This window comes from Rutidosis leptorrhynchoides, chromosome 6, assembly GCF_046630445.1.
Source record: "Rutidosis leptorrhynchoides isolate AG116_Rl617_1_P2 chromosome 6, CSIRO_AGI_Rlap_v1, whole genome shotgun sequence".
Classification (NCBI taxonomy): Eukaryota; Viridiplantae; Streptophyta; class Magnoliopsida; order Asterales; family Asteraceae; genus Rutidosis; species Rutidosis leptorrhynchoides.
The window spans coordinates 70,045,187-70,072,915 of record NC_092338.1 but is presented as its reverse complement, the minus strand read 5'-3'; the positions used below and the strand labels follow the sequence as shown (position 1 = coordinate 70,072,915).

Sequence of the window (27,729 nt, the reverse complement as noted above, 5' to 3'; positions counted from 1 at the left end):
CCTATCCCCAATCTCTACTCTCGTACTCTCCACATCTCTAATCCTCCTATTCCTCACCCGGAGACACATCCTCCTCCTACTCAGGCTACCACCATCACTTCGGAGACACAGCCTCCACCCGTTAAGGCTACTACCACTATTACCACCATTACCAGTCCGGGGATATAACCTCCTCTTAATGATGCCACCACTACTTCCACTCCTCAGTCTACCCATCTTATGATCACCCGTACACGTGTTGGTACCACTAAACATGTCCAACGTCTCAATATTTGCACCTCCACCATATCCCCTATTCCTCGCACTTACCCTGACGCCTTTCGTGACCCCAATTGGAAACAAGCTATGACTGACGAATTTAATGCTTTAATTAACAATGGTACTTGGAAACTTGTGTCTCGCCCATCAGACACGAACATACTTCTCTCCTCGTCATTGGCAAAATTCGGTGAGTGGTAGCATACATGTAATATCATCTAACTTATAAACTACTAAGTTTGAAAAACTTTGGTAATCTATTTCAGAGTATTCTCGTTGATTAAAGTCCATATGAAATTGGCTTTTTTAGCTTACCAAGTACGGAGTAGTTAATATCGAGCAGTGGCAAGACTGGAGTCTAGCACTACACATTGTGTAATTTCTACCATTCATATCAATATCAATCATTAATCAATATGAATTTTTAAAGTACTGGCACTATATCACTTAATACTGAATTTCATACTACACGAATAACGATAGTACGGTACCAATAAATTTCGGTATTTCCTTCTACATGCTCATATCTTCTCAAGAAAGTTAATCAAGGAGGCCCAACAAATGATGATGAGAAGCTAGTGTCATTATAAGGAGACACAACAAATGTCTATTTTCATTCCTCGCTTAAATAGTTGTTTGTAAATTATTGAGATCTGTATTCTATAGGGACTGATATGAAACTTATCAAAGAATAAGGACCAAAGATACAAAGTGTGGTTCTATATATTTCATTTATCAGATCGATTTGAGAACAAACCCTCGCCTTATTTCTCTTTTCTTTCTTGCAAAGAAAGACATCGAATAATAATCAATCGATTCAAGAAACCTTTTACAATTTTTCACAGATCTTAAAACGACAATATGGCGAGCGCTGATGTAGCGATGAAACCATCGGATTCAGGTGACAGAGATGAAAGCTGTTCATCGAGAACGCCCAAAACAGGTGAAGGATTAAGGCAGTATTACTTGCAACACATTCACGATGCTCAACTTCAACAACGACAAAAGACTCATAATCTTAATCGTCTTGAGGCGCAGCGTAACGAGCTTAATTCTCGAGGTAGGGTTTTTTTAATCCCTAATTTTCAAAATTTTATTTCAGAAGTTGAAACCCTAGGTTTAGTTATCTGATATGAAATTAGATGTTTTTGAGTTTATACAGGCTATTCATATCGGATTCTTTTTATTTCCATGTATATATATATATATATATATATATATATATATATATATATATATATATATATATATATATATATATATATATATATATATATAATTGTGTATCATTACAATATGAGGCTTATTATTCGTGAGGTCACATTACGTCAATTATTATCTTGTTCCTTACCATTAAGGTGTTAAAGTGGATTAATTTTTTGGATTGATGGCCATGAAATGAAAGGTTTTGGTCGTCTTTGGTTAAGGCTATTATTTTCTGTCTTTTGTTCCTGTGATACGTTACATATTTTAGTTTCTTACCTAAGGCTGGCTACTAATTTTATACTTCTACTATAATATTACAGTTAGGATGCTTAAGGAAGAGTTGCAGCTGCTTCAAGAGCCTGGATCTTATGTTGGTGAAGTTGTCAAAGTAATGGGGAAGTCTAAAGTGCTAGTCAAGGTTAGTGATGTTTTTTGTTCTATATCAAGTAACGATCTTTATAAATGGTCATAAAACTAAGTTGTGTGTCTGTATGCTTTCATAATATCTTAGGGGGTGTTTGGGTTTGCGTTTTGCAAATTGATTATGCGGTTAAGATTCGAATATCAAAACGTATTATAAACTAATAGTGTTTGGATTTGATTATACTGTTTGACAACACAATAGTTAAATAATAAATCAGTTAAGTGTTTGGTAAATCTGATTATTTGTTAAATTAACAAGTAAAATGCTTGCTTTTTCATTTTCACGTTTTGAGTCTCTCAAATTGCAAATAATTGATTTTTTTTTATTTAACTTGCCCCAAACACTAGAACCTGATTATTTACGATTTGAAAACGTGATAATCAAATAATCAACTTCTAAACGTAAAGACAAACACCACTTTAGATATACTAACATTTTGATTTGGTATTGTTTATTTTGTTGTCAGGTGCACCCAGAGGGTAAATATGTGGTTGATATTGACAAAAGCATTGATATCACAAAGATTACTCCATCAACCAGGGTAGCCCTTCGCAATGATAGCTATGTTCTTCATTTGGTCTTACCCAGCAAAGTTGATCCTCTGGTAAACCTTATGAAAGTTGAAAAAGTTCCTGATTCCACATATGACATGATTGGTGGGCTAGACCAGCAAATTAAAGAGATCAAAGAGGTTTTCTTTATGCTTCCTTTGGATTAAAAGTTTATTGAGCTTTTATATTTATTTCAATTTGTGATGATTCATGCTTTAAACCTTTCAGGTTATTGAGCTTCCAATTAAACATCCGGAGTTATTTGAGAGTCTTGGAATTGCTCAACCAAAGGTACTATTCGATGCTGTATCTCTTACTGCCCCCCTTTTCTGTTACCTTGTTACATAATCGATTAAATGATTGTTTTGACTCTTTTTATTTTATTTTGTTATCTCTAGGGAGTTCTGTTATATGGACCACCCGGTACAGGTAAGACCCTGTTGGCCAGGGCCGTGGCTCATCACACCGATTGTACCTTCATCAGGGTTTCTGGTTCTGAACTAGTACAGAAATATATCGGAGAGGGGTCTCGAATGGTTAGAGAACTTTTCGTTATGGCAAGGTTTGTACTCTTTAATTACTCTTAATTTTGAGTTGTAACCTAATCTTTAAAAACTGCTCTTGGTCTGTAAGCAACTTAGTGTGTGGTTAATGTATCTTGTTTTATGTAATGCAGTAAATTATTTCTTACTATGGTCTGCTAATATGTTTGTTTTGTAGGGAACATGCTCCTTCCATCATATTTATGGATGAAATTGATAGTATTGGATCTGCTCGAATGGAGTCTGGAAGTGGGAATGGTGACAGTGAAGTACAAAGAACTATGCTTGAGCTTCTTAATCAGTTGGATGGTTTTGAAGCATCAAACAAAATCAAGGTATTTTAGTAATACACGAGGGGTTTGTGATTGGTTGAAGTTAATTAACTTTTTTTTTTTTTTTTTAATCTTTATCTGCATTGTTATAATCACATAAGATGTTTATATGTTGTCTGTTATGATATGATGGTACTAGGTTCTGATGGCTACAAACCGTATTGATATCCTGGATCAGGCCTTGCTCAGGCCAGGCAGAATTGATAGGAAAATTGAGTTTCCAAATCCCAATGAAGATGTGAGTGGTCATCATTCCAAGATTCTGTTAAATGGATTTAGTGTTTTTTATTGGATGTGAATTATTATGGGTACATTGGGGTGAATGAGGGGATCTAAATGGTATTGGTACAGCTTGGATTGGGGTGGGCTGATCTTAAACACTCTATTTCTTAAGGTTTATAATATAATTAGTTTGTCAATTAAAAATTAATGATAAATAATAATGTTATTACAAAGATATGGTAGCTTCTTAAAAATTATCTAGTTGGTTTTATGTTTTGCAAATACGCTTGATCTACTTTCAACCTATCTGACCAGTTCCCTTTCAAGCTATTCTTAGCTACTCTTTTTTCCATTGGAAATAGAACATAGCATGAATGCACACTTGCGCAGGTAAATGCGACAAGTTGCCACCTTAATAATTAAAGTATCTACTTATCTGTTAATGCATTTAAAAAATATATCATAATCTGTGTGTAGCTAGAGTGTGAACGGAACTGTGGTAATGTTTATCTTACTTTTAACAACTGATGTATAGACGTATAGTATATTTCTTCATTGGTTTGTTTTCAGTCTGTTTGCTTGCACTTATTTTTGTTCCTTTTTTTTGTAGTCACGGTTTGATATCCTTAAAATTCATTCAAGAAAGATGAACTTAATGCGTGGTATTGATCTAAAGAAGATTGCTGAGAAGATGAATGGTGCTTCAGGTGCTGAGCTTAAGGTCAGTTCTTTACATGTTTTACTATTGCCTTTTGTATTCATGGAGGAGGTTACGTTCTTATAGTGTTTGCTCTGACCTGCAAATAAATCTTTTAAACAGTTTATAATGGTCACACTCATTTTTGGTAGTTTCATTAGTGTTGATGTTAGATGCAAGTGCACCTTTTGTTAACTCACATTGCAAATTTGTAATGTTCACATGTAACACCCAACTCAAAATATTCTTTGGACCCAAAATAAGCCGAGATCATTTAGGTATATGATTTACTAAATTTATTAAAAATTAAAAATAAAATTTCATTCAAAGAAGTAGTTGCCATGTAAATAAATGACTCTGGGGCATTGTATCATTTGGATATGCGTTATGGATAACCTTTGACCTGTGATTAGTAATATAGAAACCTGAATCGTACAAACTTGTTAAAGTTGAAACCTCAACTTGCAAAGCTGCATCGTGTGGGTTAGAAATAATAATATATTAATATATATATTTTTAATCTTTTGTGGTGTATGTAGGCTGTTTGTACTGAAGCTGGTATGTTTGCCTTGAGGGAAAGGAGAGTACATGTGACTCAAGAAGATTTCGAGATGGCTGTTGCCAAAGTTATGAAGAAAGAAACCGAGAAAAATATGTCATTGCGCAAGCTATGGAAGTGATCTTGTTTTATCTCATGTTTTTCCCCGTGTTTATGGATTGTAAGTCGAATGTTATAAGTTGCAGATATACTTTATCTCTGCATGAAAAACATTTGGAGATTGTGTTGTCATTTATGTTTAAGCTGAACTTTTACTGACTAGGTGGTGGTGGTGATTCAAACTTTTCGGTGAATCCTCTTATTTGTATCCCAGTATGAGTACGTATGTAAGGGTTTTTTTTACTATGTTCCTGAAAAGATGACATTTTCATAGGAAAAAGGATAATGTTTGATTTATAGTTGACGAAAATGTGTGTTAGAAAATGGAAATATGAACATCCGAGCATAAAACTAATTCCACCTTACCACGCAAGAGTATAACTTATAGTTTTGAGAATCTAATGTCAATTTAGTAAACATATGTTTCAACTCATTAATTTACCCCTCGGATTAGAGTAGCATTTGGTGGTGAATATATTTCGAATTTAGATTGCGCTGAAATTTGCAAGATCAACTTTAAACAGTTCAACGAGCAAGACTATTTAAAAGTCTTATGCCATTTGAAATCATCTAAATGTCGAGATCACATTTATTGAGTTTTAATGTTCTATTTAAACATTTTGAATTTCAATCTAATTATTATCTTTTTCTATGTATGATTTAGCCAGATAATATATTTTTAAAGTCTATTATTTTTCTAAATTGTAGTTATGTATAATGCATGAATTTGATTTCATTTCACTAACCACAATTCAACTTATTAATATATGCTGTCAAAACGAGTTGCATTTGGTGGAGAATAATTTGCGGTTTCAAATTGTGCTGAAAATCACAAGATTAGCATAAAACGCCCAAATGAGAGACTTATTGAAAGTGTCTTCCCATACGAGATTGTCTAGATGTCGAGAATAATATTATACTGGGTTTTTAATATTATTTTTAAACGTTTTGAATTTATAATTTTTTTTTTGTTAGCGAGGAAAATCCATATGAACAAGCACGTTGGCTCTCCCATAGAGGGTAGAACCTCGAGTAATCAAGCCCCTAAGCGCGAGACCTAGTAACAGATGAATTACCCATTATGTGCACCCTCCGATAACACTTCATTTTTGAACAATTTGGCATAGCCAGAAATTATACCCGGGTGGTGTGCTTAATTGGACAACACATGACTTAGCCTCGTAGTAATAGTTTTAAGAACCTATTTTTTCTCTAAAATTGTATTTATGTATAACACGTATAATATAAAAGTGTATTGTTATTCGAGAATGTGTAGGTGCCGAAAATGACATTTTTTTTAGTTTAATGTTCTTTTTAAACGTTTTAAACTTCTATCTTATTATTATTATCTTTATGTACTAATAAGTAATAACTTAGCATGATATATATAATTTTATGGCAAATTATTGCACTAACATTGTAATCATGTGTAACACACATCATTCACTAAAAACACATTTTAACTCATTATCTCATTAAAATACGCCTCCAAATGAAGTAGTATTCGGTGGCTAATAATTTTCAATTTTCAGATTACGCTGAATTTTCGCAAGATTACCATGAAACGGTCTAACGAGCAAGACTCTTTGAAAGTGTCTGGCAATTCGAGGTCCTCTAGATGCCAGAAATGACATTTTACACATTATTAATGTTTTGTTTGAACGTTTTGAATTACTATCATATTATTGTTTTTGTGTATAAATGACTAAACATGGTATATATAATATTGAGACCTATTATATCTGATAGTTTTAGCAGAGGGGTATAAAATACTATTAAATGTTACAAGAAAATACTATTAAATACGATACAATTTTACACAAGATATTTATTTATTTAGAGAATGGATATACTTAAACCTTGCTACAACACTTATAGGTAGTGTACCTAATCGTACAGTAGTGTAGTTTTTAGTAAGTCCGGTTCTTCCACAGGGAAAATCTTTAAACAAAGCTTAACGCTATATTAGTTTACTTTTATAAAAATACAAATATATATATATATATATATATATATATATATATATATATATATATATATATATATATATATATATATATATATAAGTAATATTATTATTATAAATGGGGGTTTTTACCGTTTAATGACCGGTTTGTCGATTTTAAAACTTTAGTCGCAGTTAAAACCAAATGTAAAATAATAAATAAATACAAGACTTAATTTAAAGCGTAAAGTAAATAACGATAATGAAATTGCGAATAATAAAAGTGCGATAAAATAAACTTGCGATAATTAAAAAGTACGATAATTAAAAGTGCAATTAAATACAATAACAATAAGAATGCGATAATTAGAAGTGCAATTAAATATAAAATAAAGGAAATAAAATATGAAATAAAAGAATTATGCTTATTTAAACTTCCGTAATCATGATGTTTGACGTGTTGATTTTAGTTTTATGCCCATGGGTTAATTGTCCTTTGTCCTGGATTATTTAATATGTCCATACGGATTTGTCCATAATAGTCCATCAGTCATAAATATAAAGTGCGAGTGTCCTCGTCAAATTATCCTTATACCCGAAGTTAAATATTCCAACTAATTGGGGATTCGAATTGTAACAAGGTTTTAATACTTTGTTTAATGAATACACCAGGTTATCGACTGCGTGTAAACCAAGGTTTTACTACTTTGTTAACAATTACACCAATTACCCTTGAATGTAATTCACCCCTGTTTCAACAATTCTAGTGGCTATTAATCCATTCCCGTGTCCGGTTAAATGAACGATTATTGGTACATATAAATACCCCGCCCATCGTGTCCGATCGAGTGTATATGATAATTTATAGGGACGCCCAATTGTAAATCTTTATATTAACATTAAAAAACTATCATTTAGTTAAACAAATATAAAGCCCATTAATAGCCTATAGTCTAATTTCCACAAGTGTCGTTCTTTTGTCCAAACCCCAATTATGGTACAAAGCCCAATTACCCAATTTTAGTAATTAGCCCAACATCATGATTACTTCATTTTAAATAAGCATAATAATAACTTAGCTACGAGACATTAAATTAAAAAGGTTGAACATAACTTACAATGATTAAAAATAGCGTAGCGTTACACGGACAGAATTTCGACTTACACCCTTACAACATTCGCTAACATACCCTTATTATTAGGATTAAAATTAAAATTAAAATTAAAATATAAATATAAATATATACGTTTAGATAGATGGATGGATATATGATATATTTTTACGATCAGAATGCGCGAGCTTTATAGGCAGTTTCTCAATTTGGGGCTCCGCGACTCGCGTAATTTTTGCACTGCAAACTCCGCAACTCGCGGAGTTTGCTTTTACAGCTAACACAAGTTTGGAGCCTTTCTTGCCGACGGTTTATAATATATTATATAATATATAAATAATTATAAGAATTATTTAAATATTATATTATATTTATGTGCATAGTTGACTTGTAATTTTTAGTCCGTTGCGTCGAGCGTTGAGAGTTGACTCTGGTCCCGGTTTCGGATTTTCGAACGTCCTTGCGTACAATTTAATATCTTGTACTTTGCGTTTTGAATCTTGTACTCTTGTAATTTCGAGACGTTTCTTATCAATAATTGGAACCTCTTTTATTGTATTTTGTACTTTTGAGCTTTTTGGTCGTTTGCGTCTTCAATTCGTCGAATCTGTCTTTTGTATTCACCTTTTATTATTTAAACGAATATCACTTGTAAATAGAACAATTGCAACTAAAAGCTTGTCTTTCTTGAGGAATAATGCTATGAAATATATGTTTGTTTTTAGCATTATCAAATATTCCCACACTTGAGCGTTGCTTGTCCTCAAGAAATATCGTCTTGAAATACTAGAATCACTTCTTTATTCTTCACACTTTGTACATCAGTGATTTCTATACGGCGGTATAAACAATGGTAGTAACGATATGGTTTACAGTCCCACATGACTATAAAAATTTAGATCCATTAAGGAAATTGGATCTTTATGAAAACATTTGATCTTTTGAAAATTAAATCTAGTTTTTACCCTAGATAAGTTTTTCGGAATAACCCTTCACCGGTGTTTGCAAAATATTTTTGTGGGTTTGGTGGGTTTCAGATTTGAAAATTTTAGCTCAAAACTTATGGTTTTGTGTCACCCACTTGCTAACCTTGTATTTGGAAAGCAACACGTCCAGTTTACTTGTCCCGTATATTACCTTTCGGTAAACTACCGTCCAGTTGTAAAGGAAAGCGTTGAACAAGCAACTGTTAAGGCAATGTCCCCTGACATGCTTTTAATTATGGTCTATAACGTGTCAGACGCAATTACTATCCTTGGTAGGAGCAATAGTAAAGCTCACCCTTATAATTTGTAGGTTTGGCACAAGGTCCTGTCCTTGACCACTATGCAACCACCGTTCTTACGATTGACACCCGATTTGGTTCAGGTGACCTAATGAATTCCAGGTGAATTTCTAGGATTTTACGTTCAATGGTAATGAACGCATTGAAAATGGGTTTTCAGAAAACAAATTGGTTTGTAATTTTGATCAAAATATTTTCTCGTTCAGGCTCGAGTTTAGATATCATTGAATTCCATGAGTTTGTAATTCTCAATCTTTAAGGTCAATCTCAAGGATTGAGTAATATCATTCTTAAAAGCTGATTTTTGATCTTTTAAGGAGATTATCCTTTCTGGGGATTTGATTCATTAGTCTTATCCAGCTAATTTGCATGGTGTCCCCCCATTTTACGAGATAAATCCTTCTCATGGTTAGGATAAATCTGACCACTTGGCGACCCTGTTTAATGCTGAGGTCCGTGGATTTCCTGCTGATTTTAGTGATGACTTTTCTAGGTTTTTCGTCAACCTACAGCTGGTCTGGACGACAACTTCCTGACCTAAATCAAGAAGCGCGTGTCTTTTTCGGAAGACTTTACTTCCTTTTAATGATGGAATTGATTCATCGTGTAGATCCATCTCTTCTTTTCTTTCATTGGGTAAAACAGTTTAGTTTAGTCCAAAGCAAAAGTATTTTCAGTTATTTATTACAGATATATGTGACATATGTTTTGAATAACTTGGAGAATTTTCCCACACTTGGCTTTTATTTTCCTTTTTATTGTCCTCTATTCCATTTTAAATAAATTTTAACATTTTGGTTTGTTTCTCAATTTATGTCCTTTCCGAGGTAACAATAATTTCGGTGTTAAAACCTAGTTTTATCGTTCATAAATATGTATAAACATGATTTTGAGTTCATTTATTTGAAAATTTTGAAAAATTTTACTAGAATTGGGTAGTCAGTATATAAGATTAGGGCTGTTCTTTATTATCAGAGAGCACTAGATTCTAATACAACTACTACTTTACTAGTATTTCTAATGGTAACCAAGTGTATAAAGTAAAAATTTTAAAATCCGAAAGAATTTAACCTCTTCCCACACTTAAGATCTTGCAATGCCCTCATTTGCAAGAAATCAGTAACAATTTAAATTATTGAGGGTGATTTGTGTGAAAATGATTAAATTTTACCAAAGTTTCCAAACATATTTGTATTTGCTTGCTGAATGATAAATGGTGCACATCGTTTGTTCATTCCATCTTGTTGTTATTTCACATATATTTTGCATCTTGTCGTCAAAATTAGTTGCTTTTGCTGAACTTAATGCCAGTATTTGAAAATGCGTTATTTTACCCTGTTGTGTTCATAAGATAAACTGCAAACATATATACATATTTTTGAAGTTTGGTATATTACCCCACATTCAAAAATTATTAAAATCTAAGAATAAAAGTTGGAAAATTATAACAACTATTAAAATATTAACATAAGTATTAAACGTATCAACATTATAAATTACAAAATAAATAAAACTAAGTAGACTAGGGATGATACTGATACCAATAGGGGTTCCATGCATAACCATAGGTGCTATAAAATGCTTCGGCTGGGTTATACGTAGGATACGGTGGTTGAATCTCTATAGACCAGGGAGGGAATATGGGCTTTGGAGTAGGAATATAGTTTCTACCTATATGTTGGCAATAAGCTATGATTTGGTTTTGATGAACTTGCCAATCTTCAAATGCTCTCTGTCTAGCATTTTCGTACTCCTGTGAAGCTATAAACCTTTGCATTTCTTGCATTTCATTTCCCCCTCCTACATTACCTTGCTGTTGGTTTCTCTCAACCTGTGGATGTCTACCATGGTATTGTACTGCGGCGTTATTTCGCCTCTTCAAAACTTTCGCACCATGGTATACATTTAAACATATTGTATCGCGGGGTTCTGGTTCTTCGACTAATAATCCCCCCCGACTTATATCCACACCGAGATATTCAGCAATCAAAGTTATAAATATACCACCTCCTATTATGCTATGCGGTCTCATCCCCCTAACCATAGCTGATAAATAATAACCCACACAATAAGGTATACTTACAGCGCTTTGTGGGTCTCGAATACACATATGGTAAAACAAATCCTGTTCATTTACCTTTTCCTTGTTCTTACCTCTTTGTGTAATCGAATTAGCTAAAAACCTATGAATTACTCTTAATTCAGCTCTATCTATATCCAAATAAGAGTAATTTCCCCCTTTGAATCGGTGATGGCTTGTCATTTAAATCCATACACCATGTGTATCAAAATTTTCATCTATCTTTCTACCATTTAGTATCAACCTTCTACAATCGGCAGATGCTAACTCCTCAGGCGTATATATACGTAAAGCCTGAGCCATGTCTAGTAAAGACATGTGGCGCATCGAACCTCCTAACAAAAATCTAATAAAAGATCGATCGGTTAAACTAGCTACCCGATCATTTAATTCTATACTACACAACAATTCTTCACACCATACTTTATATCAGGTCTACGCATGGTGAATAAACGTACCCAGTCGTTAAAAGTAGAATTACCATACCTCTGTGCAAGTAATTCCCTAATTGGTCCGGCCAATTCTACAGCTTCTAATGATCCCCATTCTATGACCCTAGGTACCTCAACAACTTTAGAATTTAGAGTATGCAAACCCCTTTGGTATTTTGGATAATCTATCCAAAGTCTGTCAAATCTCAGGTTCGGGTGCAAATCTTCCAAGTGCATATCAGAAAATGTCATGACTGGATGAGGTATATCTTGTTCGTAGTAGTTATCCACCTCCTGTTGTTCCGCATTCTCAGCAGGAGCATTGCGAGCTTGGGATGAAGATTCACCCCTTTCAGTCTGCAAAACACATCAAACACAATTTTTGTGCATCCAAATATGCATTAGTGTCAGCAAAATCATCAATCAAAATAATTACAATGACATGATCAATTTATATCAAACTTAAGCTCATTTTCATATTTTCATCAAATCTACACTTTTCAAATAAGCATATACGAAAATGTTCGCCAAGTTCATAAGCATTCAACTCAAATAACATGTCAAAATAATCATTACTAGCAATTAAACAAGTTTCAAATGGCATTATCTATCAAAAATCAAGTTCATGAATTTTAGACTTGAAAAAGTCCACTTTAATTCTCAAAATCATGTTCAGGCTCAAAGTTTGGATCATTTAACTACCTAACCATGTTACACTACTTAATTTAGCAACAATTCATGACAAAAATCGGACATAACCTGTTTATATCAAAAAGCCCCAAATTGCTCAAGAACACAAACCCTAGATTACTCAAAATTTGAAGTTTAAGGCTTCTAATCATGTTAAATAGCATCAATCTAGGTTATACAAGCATAATACATAAACAATTTAAGCATAATTACACTAAAAAGCATCAAAATCAAATTGGGTATAAAATTGCTCAAGAACACTAATTTTCGGATTAAATGGTGTTTAGGTGTAGAAATTTACCGTTTTTCTTGAGTAATTCCTTGATAGCATCCTTCTCAACATGATTTTAGTAAAAGATTTGATGATTAACGGTTAAAAATTGTGATTTTGGGAGGTCTTTTCGGGTTTTTTCGGGTATTATTTTCGCAGTATTTTTGAGTCGTGTGTGGACTGATCAGTTCAGCTCGATTTTATTTTTTTTTCTGTATTTTGGTCCTCCTGCGAGTCGTGGGGTTTAAACCTTCAAACTTCGCGAGTCGCGGAGTTTGTATTATTATTATTATTATTATTTTTTTTAACATCTTATACTAATTAAAACAATTAAGTAATTAATTTTAAAATTTTGTTTCCCTTGTTATTTAGGACGAGGTCGTTTCGGATCGATGTCCTAGTCCGTCCTTCGGCAAAATTTTAAAATTTGTCTTTTTGTAGCGATTGTTTTAAAAGCTAAGATTTTAGGGTTTTTTAATGTTTTTGGCATACTTTAATTCAATAAGATTAAAAATAATGATAATAAAAGTTCTCGTCCCTCCCTCGGGTAAAGCAATTTCGGTTCAACGACCTAGTCTTCAACTTACGACGAATTTTAATAATCATATTTTTAACTTAATGAGATAAAGTAAATTTTTTGTTTTTAAATTCACACAACTTATAAAATTCAAAATTAATATTAAAAATTCACACCAAACTTAAAATTTGAAATGCATAAAATTAAAAATTCATATTTTAAAAATTAAAAATTCACACCAAACTTAATTTAAAAATTCATATTATAAATTCACACCAAACTTATATTAATTTTTCAAATATTTACAATTTTAAATATATTGTTTTTACAAAGTTTACAATATTAATTTAAGATTTATATATTAATTTTAAAAACATGGTAAAAATAAAATTAAAAATCTTTTTGGCTTTTTATCCCACTTTAATCAATCAAATATTATCAAAAATATGCGCCCCTCTTTTCGGTAAAGTAATTTCGGTTCCAAGACCTAATTTAACTCATGACGAATTTTTGAAATATTTTGGGTTGATTGATTAAAGATATTTATACCTTAAGAATAAACGTTAAATTTCGCAGTGATGTAATAAATTTTTGAATGATATCAATAATTTTGGTCGCCAAACCTAATTTTATTCAATACCAATTTAATACTTTATAGCGAACAAATTAGCGTTTATTATCAAAAGGTTAAAAATAAAAATAAAAAAAAAAACAGTATAAACATACCTGTGAAATAGATTTCTTAGTTATATGATCTATCCCATTCATAAGATAGTCGGTTTAATTGGTTTTCCATGGCTACATAGGCGTAACCTCGAGCATTCAGTGTTTTTTCTTCTAAACATATGAACGGTCCGTCTCTGCATAAAGTAACAAATTCGGTGTTTGAATAGGTTTGATTATTTGAACATTTACCTCCATGTGACCATTTTCCGCATTTGTGACATCGTTCTAGGTGTCGTGCTCTTCTTTTCGCTGCGGATTTTGATTTTCCTTTACCAAATTGTAACTTATTATCTTCGCATCTGGATTCTTTTCTTACTCCGTCCAATCTTTCTCTGATTACTGATACTATTTCACTCGGTAGTGTGTCATTATTACGTTTAGTGATCAAAGCGTGTAGCATTTGACCATGGTTTAGTTCACAGGCAGTCTTCATTTCCTAAAAAAAATAAAAATTCAGAATGGGGGGAGAAGACTAGTTCTTTAGGGTCTGCTAGGGAAAGACCATTCGGGTTCCATTTTCGAGAACTACACGAAAACAGACAATCAAACTCTAACATAAATACATAAACCCCCTATACTTAGTTAGCTGTGGTATCAAAATTGTGATTAACTTCATTGTCTTCTTCCATCGGACCATGTATGTAATGTTTAACTCTGTGACCATTAACTTTAAATTCAATCCCATTTGAATTTATCAATTCTACTGTTCCGTATGGAAAAACTCTTTTAACTATGAATGGTCCAGACCATCTTGATTTCAATTTTCCAGGAAATAGCTTGAATCGTGAATTGAAAAGAAGAACTCTGTCTCCTTCCTTAAATTCTTTTGAACTTCTGATTCTTTTATCATGCCATTTCTTCGTTCTTTCTTTATAGATTAACGAATTTTCGTATGCTTCATGTCTTAATTCTTCTAATTCGTTTAGTTGACTTAATCGTAGATGTCCAGCTTCATGTAAATCAAGATTACATGTCTTCAAAGCCCAAAATGCTTTGTGTTCAATTTCTACTGGAAGATGACATGCTTTTCCATAAACAAGTCTAAAAGGTGTGGTTCCAATTGGAGTTTTGTAGGCTGTTCTAAAAGCCCAGAGTGCATCCTCCAATTTAGTGGACCATTCCTTCGGATTTGATCCTACGGTTTTCTCTAGAATACGTTTTAAAGCTCGGTTGGTATTTTCAACTTGTTCACTTATTTGTGGATGATATGCGGTGGAGATTTTATGAGTTACTCCATATCTTTTAAGAACTTTCTCAAGTTGATTATTACAGAAATGAGTACCCCGATCACTTATTAAAGTTTTTGGTGTTCTAAACCTTGCAAAAAGACGTTTTAAAAAGTTGACTACAATTCGTGCATCATTAGTTGGGAGAGCTTGTGCTTCCGCCCATTTAGATACATAATCAATGGCTACGAGTATATATAGATTATTATGAGATTTTGGAAATGGACCCATAAAGTCAATACCCCAAATGTCAAATACTTCACATACTTGGATGACATTTTGTGGCATTTCATCACGTTGACTTATTTTTCCGGCCCTTTGACAAGCATCACAGGATTTGCAAAGAAGGTGTGAGTCTTTGTAAATTGTAGGCCAATAGAATCCTGCATCATAAACTTTTCTTGCTGTTAGTTGAGGCCCATAATGCCCTCCTGTTGGTCCTGTGTGACAATGGTTTAATATTTTACTGGCTTCATCTCCAAATACACATCGGCGTATTATTCAATCGGGACAACTTTTAAACAAATGTGGATCTTCCCAGAAATAGTGTTTTATATCACTGAAGATTTTTTTTCGTTTTTGGTACGATAATCCTTTTTCAAGGAATCCACAAACTAAGTAGTTTGCATAGTCTGCAAACCATGGAATTTCTTTATAATCTATCTTCAATAGATATTCATCAGGAAAGTTGTCTTGTATGGCCGATTCATTTAGAACTTCTAACTCAGGATTTTCAAGACGAGAAAGATGATCAGCGGCGAGATTTTCTGCTCCCTTTTTATCTCGGATTTCAATATCAAACTCTTGTAAGAGTAAGATCCAACGATTAATCTTGGTTTAGCATCTTGTTTCGAAAATAGGTATCTAAGAGCAGAATGGTCGGTATAGACCACCGTTTTTGCTAGAACGAGATATGATCGAAATTTGTCAAAAGCAAAGACAATAGCAAGGAGTTCTTTTTCAGTAGTTGTATAGTTCGTTTGTGCTCCTTGTAACGTCTTACTAGCATAATATATAGGTTGAAATCGTTTTTCAATCCTTTGTCCTAAAACGGCTCCCATTGCAAAATCACTTGCATCGCACATTAGTTCAAATGGTAGATTCCAATTTGGTGTTATCATGATCGGCGCATTAGTGAGTTTCTCTTTAAGAATATTAAAAGATTTGATACATTCATCTGAAAAGATGAATGGAGCATCCTTTTCTAGGAGTTTATTCATAGGAGTGGCAATTTTAGAAAAATCTTTTATGAAACGTCGGTAAAAACCGGCATGCCCTAGAAAACTCCTAACTCCTCTAACATTGGTGGGATGTGGAAGTTTAGCAATTACATCTACTTTAGCTCTATCCACTACAATTCCTTCTTTTGAAATTTTATGTCCAAGAACGATGCCTTCTTTAACCATGAAATGGCATTTCTCCCAATTAAGTACTAGATTTGATTGTTTGCATCTAATAAGCATTCGTTCCAGATTTACTAGACATGATTCAAATGTATCACCGAAAACTGAAAAGTCATCCATGAAAACTTCCATGCATTCTTCTATCATGTCATGAAAAATCGCCATCATACACCTTTGAAAGGTTGCAGGGGCGTTGCAAAGTCCAAATGGCATGCGTTTGTAAGCAAAAGTACCATAAGGGCATGTGAATGTGGTTTTCTCTTGATCTTCGGGTGCTATTGGAATTTGAAAATATCCTGAAAATCCATCTAGAAAACAATAGTAACTATTTCCGGCTAATCTTTCCAACATTTGATCTATGAAAGGTAAGGGAAAGTGATCTTTTCTGGTGCTGTCATTTAATTTTCTATAATCAATACACACACGCCATCCTGTTACAGTCCTAGTAGGAATAAGCTCATTTATTCATTTGTAATGACAGTCATGCCACCCTTCTTAGGCACGCATTGAACTGGGCTTACCCATGGACTATCAGAAATAGGATAAATTAGACCTGCATCTAGTAGTTTAATAATCTCTTTCTTAACTACATCTTGTATATTAGGATTTAGTCTTCGTTGGCGTTGCACATACGTTTTATGACCTTCTTCAATAAGGATTTTATGTGTGCAATACGAAGGACTTATTCCTTTAATATCATGAATCTTCCATGCAATGGCTGGTTTATGAGCTTTTAACACAGAAATGAGTTGTGATTTCTCATTTTCAGTAAGAGAAGACGATATTATTACAGGTAATTCAGATTCACCATGTAAATAAGCGTATTCCAAATGGTTTGGAAGTGGCTTTAACTCTAATTTCGGAGGTTCTTCTATCGATGATTTGTATCGATATCTGTCTTCTTCTTTTAGCATTTGAATTTCTTCTATTGTTGGTTCATATCCATTAGCTATAAGTGTAGCTAACATTTCAGCTTCATCAATTGGTTCATTACCTTCTCCTAAAGAACATTCTCCTGTTCCTTGTAATTCTGGAAATTCTTCTAATAATTCTGCATGTGCATCTATAGTTTGAATATAATAACATGTATCATCTGCAGATTGTGGTTGTTGCATTGCTCTATCAACTGAAAAGGTAACACTCTCGTCCTCTATACTTAGGGTCAGTTTCTTACCGAACACGTCTATCATTGCTTTAGCCGTGTTTAAGAATGGTCTTCCTAATATGAGTGGAACTTGAGAATCTTCTTCCATGTCCAAAACAACAAAATCTACTGGAAATACTAAAGTACCAACTTTAACTAGCATGTTCTCCATTATCCCTCTAGGATATTTTATTGATCTATCGGCTAGTTGTATGCTTATTCTGGTTGGTTTCAATTCTCCAAGGTCTAGTTTAGTGTATAGTGAATACGGCATTAGATTTATACTAGCACCTAAGTCTGCCAATGCTTCTATTGAACTAAGACTACCCAGAAAACATGGAATTGTGAAACTTCCTGGATCAGATAATTTTTCTGGTATCTTATTCAACAGCACTGCTGAACAATTAGCATTCATGGTAACAGCCGAGAGTTCTTCCATTTTCTTTCTATTTGAGATTAGATCTTTCAAGAATTTAGCATATCTAGGCATTCCTGAAATCACATCAATGAAAGGAAGATTTACATTTATCTGTTTAAACATATCCAAGAATTTTGATTGCTCGGCTTCAAGTTTCTCTTTCTTCATTTTACTTGGGTAAGGAAGTGGTGGTTGGTATGGTTTAACATAATGTTTATCCTTAACTTTGTTATCTTCATTAACCTTCTCAACTACCGGTTCTTTTTCCTTATCTTGATCAGGTTGTGGTTCTTGCGGAGTAGGAATAGCTTCATCAGAAGTTACAAGTATTTCAGGTGGTTTAAGTGTTGTACCACTTCTTGTGGTAATGGCTTTAGCTGTTTCATTCCGGGGGTTAGCATTTGTATCACTATGTAGACTTTTCGGTTTTCTTTCACCTATTAATCTTGCTAGGTTACTTACTTCTTGTTCCAAGTTTTGAATAGAAGCTTGTTGATTTCTAAATGCTTGAGCATTTTGTTCATTAGTTTGTTTCTGAGATGTGAAAAACTGCGTTTGAGTTTCAACTAGCTTCGTCATCATATCTTCTAAATTCGGCTTTTTATCATCGGTTTGTTGTGGTGGTTTGTTTTGAAAATTAGGTCTTTGCTGGTTGTAAGTATTATTGGATACTTGTTGATTGCTAGGACCTTGTTGGTTGTTGTATGGAATATTTCGGTTATAATTCTGGTTTTGATTGTAAATCGGTCTTGGCGGTTGATAATTATTCTGATAATTATTTCCAGGCCTTTGGTTTATGTATGAAATATTCTCTCTTTGTTCCATTGTTAATTCAATACTGAGACAATCTTTTGTCAAATGTGGTCCTCCACACTGCTCACAACTAATTCGTATTGAGTGAATATCTTTAGTCATCTTTTCCATTCGTCTCTCGACAACATCTATTTTTGCGGAAATGGAATCTAAGTCATGGCTAGAATCGGCTCTAGCTGCTTTAGATGATCTAACGATATCTTTTTCTTGGTGCCACTCATGTGAGTGGGAAGCAGTGTTATCAATAATCTTGTAAGCATCAGTTTTGATTTTCTTCATAATAAAACCACCAGCTGCTATATCAATGTCTTTCCTTGTAGTGATGTCGCATCCTTGATAGAATATTTGTACTATTTGACAGGTGTCTAAACCATGTTGCGGACATCCTCTTAATAACTTTCCAAATCTTGTCCACGCCTCATATAGAGTTTCATTCGGCTTCTGTGTGAATGTAACAATTTCTCCTTGAAGTCTTGATGTAGTGCGAGGTGTATATAAAATAGTTATTAAATTTTTGCAGGAAAAACTATTAAATACGATACAATTTTACACAAGATATTTATTTATTTATAGAATGGATATACTTAAACCTTGCTACAACACTTATAGGCAGTGTACCTAATCGTACAGTAGTGTAGTTTTTAGTAAGTCCGGTTCGTTCCACAGGGAAATCTTTAAACAAAGCGTAACGCTATATTAGTTTACTTTTATAAAAATACAAATATATATATAAGTAATATTATTATTATAAAGGGGGGTTTTTACCGTTTAATGACCGGTTTGTCGATTTTAAAACTTTAGTCGCAGTTAAAACCTAATGTAAAAAATTAAATAAATAAAAGACTTAATTTAAAGCGTAAAGTAAATAACGATAATGAAATTGCGAATAATAAAAATGCGATAAAATGAACTTGCGATAATTAAAAAGTACGATAATTAAAAGTGCGATTAAATAACAATAAATAAAAGTGCGATAATTAGAAGTGCAATTAAATATAAAATAAAGGAAATTAAATATGAAATAAAAGAATTATGCTTATTTAAACTTCCGTAATCATGATGTTTGACGTGTTGATTTTAGTTTTATGCCCATGGGTTAATTGTCCTTTGTCCTGGATTATTCAATATGTCCGTCTGGTTTTTGTCCATAACAGTCCATCAGTCATAAATATAAAGTGCGAGTGTCCTCGTCAAATTATTATTATACCCAAAGTTAAATATTCCAACTAATTGGGGATTCGAATTGTAACAAGGTTTTAATACTTTGTTTAATGAATACGCCAGGTTATCAACTGCGTGTAAACCAAGATTTTACTACTTTGTTAACAATTACACCAATTACCCCTGAATGTAATTTCACCCCTGTTTTAATTATTCTAGTGGCTATTAATCCATTCCCGTGTCCGGTTAAATGAACGATTATTCGTACATATAAATACCCCGCCCATCGTGTCCGATCGAGTGTATATGGTAATTTATAGGGACGCCCAATTGTAAATCTTTATATTAACATTAACAAACTATCATTTAGTTAAACAAATATAAAGCCCATTAATAGCCCATAGTCTAATTTCCACAAGTGTCGTTCTTTTGTCCAAACCCCAATTATGGTACAAAGCCCAATTACTCAATTTTAGTAGTTAGCCCAACATCATGATTACTTCGTTTTAAATAAGCATAATAATAACTTAGCTACGAGACATTAATATAAAAAGGTTGAACATAACTTACAATGATTTAAAAATAGCGTAGCGTTACACGGACAGAATTTCGACTTACACCCTTACAACATTCGCTAACATACCCTTATTATTAGAATTAAAATTAAAATTAAAATTAAAATTATATATATATATATAAATTTTACGTATGATAAGAGAAGAAAAAGATATGAATTTTTGATCAGAATTCGGTTTGCTTTATAGGCAGAGTTGTTTTTTGGGACTCCGCGACTCGCGGCAAAATCCTCTTCAAACTCCGCGAGTCGCGGAGAATGAATTTACAGCTCAGTCCTTGGAGTCTTTCTCTGCCGACGGTTTTTTATTTATAAATATAATATATATATAATTAATATAATTAATTATATATTATATTATATTTATATACATAGTTAACTTGTAATTTTTAGTCCGTTGCGTCGAGCGTTAAGAGTTGACTCTGGTCCCGGTTCCGGATTTTCGAACGTCCTTGCGTACAATTTAATATCTTGTACTTTGCGTTTTGAATCTTGTACTCTTGTAATTTCGAGACGTTTCTTATCAATAATTGGAACCTTTTAGATTGTCTTTTGTACTTTTGAGCTTTTTGGTCGTTTGCGTCTTCAATTTGTCGAATCTGTCTTTTGTCTTCACCTTTTATTATTTAAACGAATATCACTTGTACATAGAACAATTGCAACTAAAAGCTTGTCTTTCTTGAGGAATAATGCTATGAAATATATGTTCGTTTTTAGCATTATCAAATATTCCCACACTTGAGCGTTGCTTGTCCTCAAGCAATATCGTCTTGAAATACTAGAATCACTTCTTTATTCTTCACACTTTGTACATCAGTGATTTCTATACGGCGGTATAAACAATGATAGTAACGATATGGTTTACAGTCCCACATGACTATAAAAATTTAGATCCATTAAGGAAATTGGATCTTTATGAAAACATTTGATCTTTTGAAAATTAAATCTAGTTTTTACCCTAGATAAGTTTTCCGGGATAACCCTTTACCGGTGTTTGCAAAATATTTTTGTGGGTTTGGTGGGTTTCAGATTTGAAAATTTTAGCTCAAAACTTGCTGTTTTGTGTCACCCACTTGCTAACCTTGTATTTGGAAAGAAACACGTCCAGTTTACTTGTCCCGTATATTACCTTTCGGTAAACTACCGTCCGGTTGTAAAGGAAAGCGTTGAACAAGCAACTGTTAAGGCAATGTCCCCTGACATGCTTTTAATTATGGTCTATAACGTGTCGGACGCAATTACTATCCTTGGTAGGAGCAATAGTAAAGCTCACCCTTATAATTTTTCGGTCTGGCACAAGGTCCTGTCTTTGACCACTATGCAACCACCGTTCTTACGGTTGACACCCGATTTAGTTCAGGTGACCTAATGAATTCCGGGTAAATTCCTAGGATTTTACGTTCAATGGTAATGAACGCATTGAAAATAGGGTTTTCAGAAAACAAATCGGTTTATAATTTTGATCAAAATATTTTCTCGTTCAAGCTCGAGTTTAGATATCATTGAATTCCATGAGTTTGAATTCTCAATCTCTAAGGTCAATCTCTAGGATTGAGTAATATCAGTCTTAAAAGCTGATTTTTGATCTTTAAGGAGATTATCCTTTCTGGGGATCTGATTCATTAGTCTTATCAAGCTAATTTGCACGGTGCCCCCCATTGTACGAGATAAATCCTTCTCATGGTTAGGATAAATCTGACCACCTGGCGACCCTGTTTAATGCTGAGGTCCGTGGATTTCCTGCTGATTTTAGCGATGACTTTTCTAGATTTTTCGTCAACCTACAGCTGGTCTGGACGACAACTTCATGACCTAAATCAAGAAGCGCGTGTCTTTTTCGGAAGACTTTACTTCCTTTTAATGATGGAATTAATTCATCGTGTAGATCCATCTCTTCTTTTCTTTTATCGGGTAAAACAGTTTAGTTTAGTCCAAAGCAAAAGTATTTTCAGTTATTTGTTACAGATATATGTGACATATGTTTAAGATAACTTGGTAAATTTTCCCACACTTGGATTTTATTTTCCTTTTTATCGTCCTCTATTCCATTTTAAATGAATTTTAACATTTTAGTTTGTTTCTTAATTTATGTCCTTTCCGAGGTAACAATAATTTCGGTGTTAAAACCTAGTTTTATCGTTCATAAATATGTATAAACATGATTTTGAATTCATTTAATTGAAAATTTTGAAAAAATTTACTAGAATTGGGTAGTCAGTATATAAGACTAAGGCTGTTCTTTTTTATCAGAGAGCACTAGATTCTAATACAACTACTGCTTTACTAGTATTTTTAATGGTAACCAAGTGTTTAAGATAAAAATTTTAAAATCCGAAAGAATTTAACCCCTTCCCACACTTAAGATCTTGCAATGCCCTCATTTGCAAGAAATCAGTAACAATTTAAATTATTGAGGGTGATTTGTGTGAAAATGATTAAATTTTTACCAAAGTTTCCAAATATATTGGCGTTTGTTTGCTGAATGATAAATGGTGCACATCATTTGTTCATTCCGTCTTGTTGTTATTTCACATATATTTTGCATCTTGTCGTCAAAATTAGTTGCTTTTGCTGAACTTAATGCCAGTCTTTGAAAATGCGTTGTTTTACCCTGTTGTGTACATAAGATAAAGTGCAAACATATATACATATTTTTGAAGTTTGGTATATTACCCCACATTCAAAAATTATTAAAATCTAAGAATAAAAGTTAGATAATTATAAAAATGATTACAATATTAACAAAAGTATTTAACGTATCAATAATTATAAATTACAAAATAAAAATAAAAAAATAAGTAAACTAAGGATGATATTGGTACCAAAAGTGGTTCCAGGCATAACCATAAGTGCTATAGAATGCTTCGGCAGGGTCATACGTAGGATATGGTGGCTGCATCTCTATAGACCAAGGAGGGAAAATGGGTTTCGGTGTAGGAATATAGTTTCTACCTATATGTTGGCAATGAGCTATGATCTGGTTCTGATGAACTTGCCAATCTTCAAATGCTCTCTGTCTAGCATTTTCGTATTCCTGAGAAGCTATAAACCTATGCATTTCTTGCATCTCATTCCCCCCTCCTACATTACCTTGCTGCTGGTTTCTCTCCACCTGTGGATGTCTACCATGGTATCGTACTGCGGCGTTATTTCGCCTCTTCAAATCTTTCGCACCATGGTATACATTTAAACCTATAGTATCGCGGGGTTCTGGTTCTTCTACTAATAATTCCCCCCGACTTATATCCACACCGAGATATTCACCAATCAAAGTAATAAAAATACCACCTCCTATTATGCTATGTGGTCGCATCCCCCGAACCATAGCTGATAAATAATAACCCACACAATATGGTATACTTACAGCGCTTTGTGGGTCTCGAATACACATATGGTAAAACAAATCTTGTTCATTTACTTTTTCCTTGTTTTTACCCCTTTGTGTAATCGAATTAGCTAAAAACCTATGTATCACTCTTAATTCGGCTCTATCTATATCCAAATAAGAGTAATTTCCCCCTTTGAAACGGTGATGGCTTGTCATTTGACTCCACACACCGTGTGTATCAAAATTCTTATCTATCTTTCTACCGTTTAGTATCAATCCTCTACAATCGGCAGACGCTAACTCCTCAGGCGTATATATACGTAAAGCCTGAGCCATGTCCAGTAAATACATGTGGCGCATCGAACCGCCTAACAAAAATCTAATAAAAGAACGATCGGTTAAACTAGCTACCCGATCATTCAACTCTATACTACATAACAATTCTTCACACCATACTTTATATACAGGTCTACGTATGGTGAATAAACATATCCAGTCATTAAAAGAAGAATTACCATACCTCTGTACAAGTAATTCCCTAATTGGCCCGGCCAATTCTACAGCTTCTAAGGGTCCCCATTCTATGACCCTCGGTACCTCAACAACCTTGGAATGAAGAGTATGCAAACCCCGTTGATATTTTGGATAATCTATCCAAAGTCTGTCAAATCTCAGGTTCGGGTGCAACTCTTCCAAGTGCATATCAGAAAAGGTCATGACTGGATGAGGTACATCCTGCTTGTAGTAGTTATCCACCTCCTGTTGTTCCAAATTCTCAGCAGGAGCATTGCGGGCTTGGGATGAAGATTCACCCCTTTCATTCTGCAAAACACATCAAACACAATTTTTGTGCATCCAAATATGCATTAGTGTCAGCAAAATCATCAATCAAAATAATTACAATGACATTATCAATTTATATCAAACTTAAGCTTATTTTCACATTTTTATCAAATCTACACTTTTTCAAATAAGCATATACGAAAATGTTCGCCAAGTTCATAAACATTCAACTCAAATAACATGTCAAAATAATCATTACTAGCAATTAAACAAGTCTCAAATGGCATTATCTTTCAAAAATCAAGTTCATGAATTTTAGACTTGAAAAAGTCCACTTTAATTCTCAAAATCATGTTTAGGCTCAAAGTTTGGATCATTTAACTACCTAAACATGTTACACTACTTAATTTAGCAACAATTCATGACAAAAATCGGCCATAACCTGTTTATATCAAAAAGCCCCAAATTGCTCAAGAACACAAACCCTAGATTATTCAAAATTTGAAGTTTAAGGCTTCTAATCATGTTAAACAGCATCAATCTAGGTTATACAAGCATAATACATAAACAATTTAAGCCTAATTACACTAAAAAGCATCAAAATCAAATTGGGAAAAAATAGCTCAAGAACACTAAATTTCGAATTAAATGGTGTTTAGGTGTAGAAATTTACCGTTTTTCTTGAGTAATTCTTAGATAGCATCCTTTTCAACATGATTGTAGCAAAAGATTTGGTGATTAACGGTTAAAAATTGTGATTTTTGGGGTGTTTTTGGGTGGTTTTTCGTGGGTTTTCGCAGCTATTTTTCTGTTTTGGGGTTGAAACTGAGCTGTTGCAGCTCTTTATTTTTTTTCTGTAATTCGACTCCTCCGCGAGTCGCGGGGATTTACCCTCCAAACTCCGCGAGTCGCGGAGTTTTGTATATTTTTTTTTTTTTTATAATCATTAACTTATTAAAATAATTAAGTAATTAATTTTAAAATTTTGTTTCCCTTGTTATTTAGGACGAGGTCGTTTCGGATCGATGTCCTAGTCCGTCTCTCGACAAAATTTTAAAATTTGTCTTTTTGTAGCGATTGTTTTAAAAGCTATAATTTTTGGGTTTTTTCAATGTTTTTGGCATACTCTAATTCAATAAGATTAAAAATAATGATATTAAAAGTTCTCGTCCCTCCCTCGGGTAAAGCAATTTCGGTTCAAAGACCTAGTCTTCAACTTACGACGAATTTTAAAAATCATATTCTTAACTTAATGAGATAAAGTAAATTTTTGTTTTTAAATTCACACAACTTAAATATAAAATTCAAAATTAATATTAAAAATTCACACCAAACTTTAAAATTTAAAATGCATAAAATTAAAAATTTATATTTTAAAGATTAAAAATTCACACCAAACTTAATTTAAAAATTTATAAATTCATATCAAACTTATATTAATTTTTCAAATATTTACAATTTTAAATATATTGTTTTTACAAAGTTTACAATATTAATTTAAGATTTAAATATTAATTTAAAAAAATATGGTAAAAATAAAATTAAAAATCTTTTTGTCTTTTTATCTCACTTTAATCAATCAAATATTATCAAAAATATGCGCCCCTCTTTTCGGTAAAGTAATTTCGGTTCCAAGACCTAATTTAACTCATGACGAATTTTTGAAATATTTTGGGTTGATTGTTTAAATATATTTATACCTTAAGAATAAACGTTAAATTTCGCAGTGATGTAATAAATTTTTGAATGATATAAATAATTTCGGTCGCCAAACCTAATTTTATTCAATACCAATTTAATACTTTTTAGCGAACAAATTAGCGTTTATTATCAAAAGGTTAAAAATAAAAATAAAAATAAAAACTGTACAGACATACCTGTGAAATAGATTTCTTAGTTATATGATCTATCCCATTCATAAGATAGTCGGTTTAATTGGTTTTCCATGGCTATATAGGCGTAACCTCGAGCATTCAGTGTCTTTTCTTCTAAACATATGAACGGTCTGTCTCTGCATAAAGTAACAAATTCGGTATTTGAATAGGTTTGATTATTTGAACATTTACCTCCATGTGACCATTTTCCGCATTTGTGACATCGTTCTAGGTGTCGTGCTCTTCTTTTCGCTGCGGATTTTGATTTTCCTTTACCAAATTGTAACTTATTATCTTCGCATCTGGATTCTTTTCTAACTCCGTCCATTCTTTCTCTGATTACTGATACTATTTCACTTGGTAGTATGTCATTATTACGTTTAGTGATCAAAGCGTGTAGCATTAGACCATGGTTTAGTTCACAGGCAGTCTTCATTTCGTAAAAACCTAAAAAAAAATAAAAATTCAGAATGGGGGGAGAAGACTAGTTCTTTAGGGTCTGCTAGGGAAAGACCATACGTGTTCCATTTTCGAGAACTACACGAAAACAGACAATCTAACTCTAACAGAAATACATATTATCCTTTAAAGACTTGATTCTCCCCACACTTAGTTAGCTGTGGTGTCGAAATTGTGATTAACTTAGTTGTCGACTTCCATCGGACCATGTATGTAATGTTTAACTCTGTGACCATTAACTTTAAATTCAATCCCATTTGAATTTATTAATTCTATCGTTTCGTATGAGAAAACTCTTTTGACTATGAATGGTCCAGACCATCTTGATTTCAATTTTAGAGGAAATAGCTTGAATCGTGAATTGAAAAGAAGAACTCTGTCTCCTTCTTTAAATTCTTTTGAACTTCTGATTCTTTTATCATGCCATTTCTTCGTTCTTTCCTTATAGATTAACGAATTTTCGTATGCTTTATGTCTTAATTCTTCTAATTCGTTTAGTTGACTTAATCGTAGACGTCCGGCTTCATGTAAATCAAGATTACATGTCTTCAAAGCCCAAAATGCTTTGTGTTCAATTTCTACTGGAAGATGACATGCTT

General features: G+C 33.0%; 1 protein-coding gene across 1 annotated transcript; it reads left to right on the top strand.

Annotated features, from left to right (window-relative positions):
- Nucleotides 1-1,024: 1,024 nt before the first annotated feature.
- LOC139852952 (26S proteasome regulatory subunit 8 homolog A-like) lies at nt 1,025-5,052 on the top strand. Its single transcript, XM_071842302.1, has 9 exons — nt 1,025-1,318; nt 1,785-1,882; nt 2,355-2,579; nt 2,668-2,730; nt 2,838-3,001; nt 3,160-3,316; nt 3,453-3,551; nt 4,146-4,256; nt 4,772-5,052. The coding sequence occupies exons 1-9, from the start codon at nt 1,120-1,122 to the stop codon at nt 4,910-4,912; spliced, it is 1,257 nt and encodes a 418-aa protein (XP_071698403.1). The 5' UTR covers nt 1,025-1,119; the 3' UTR covers nt 4,913-5,052.
- The last annotated feature ends 22,677 nt before the right edge of the window (nt 5,053-27,729 follow it).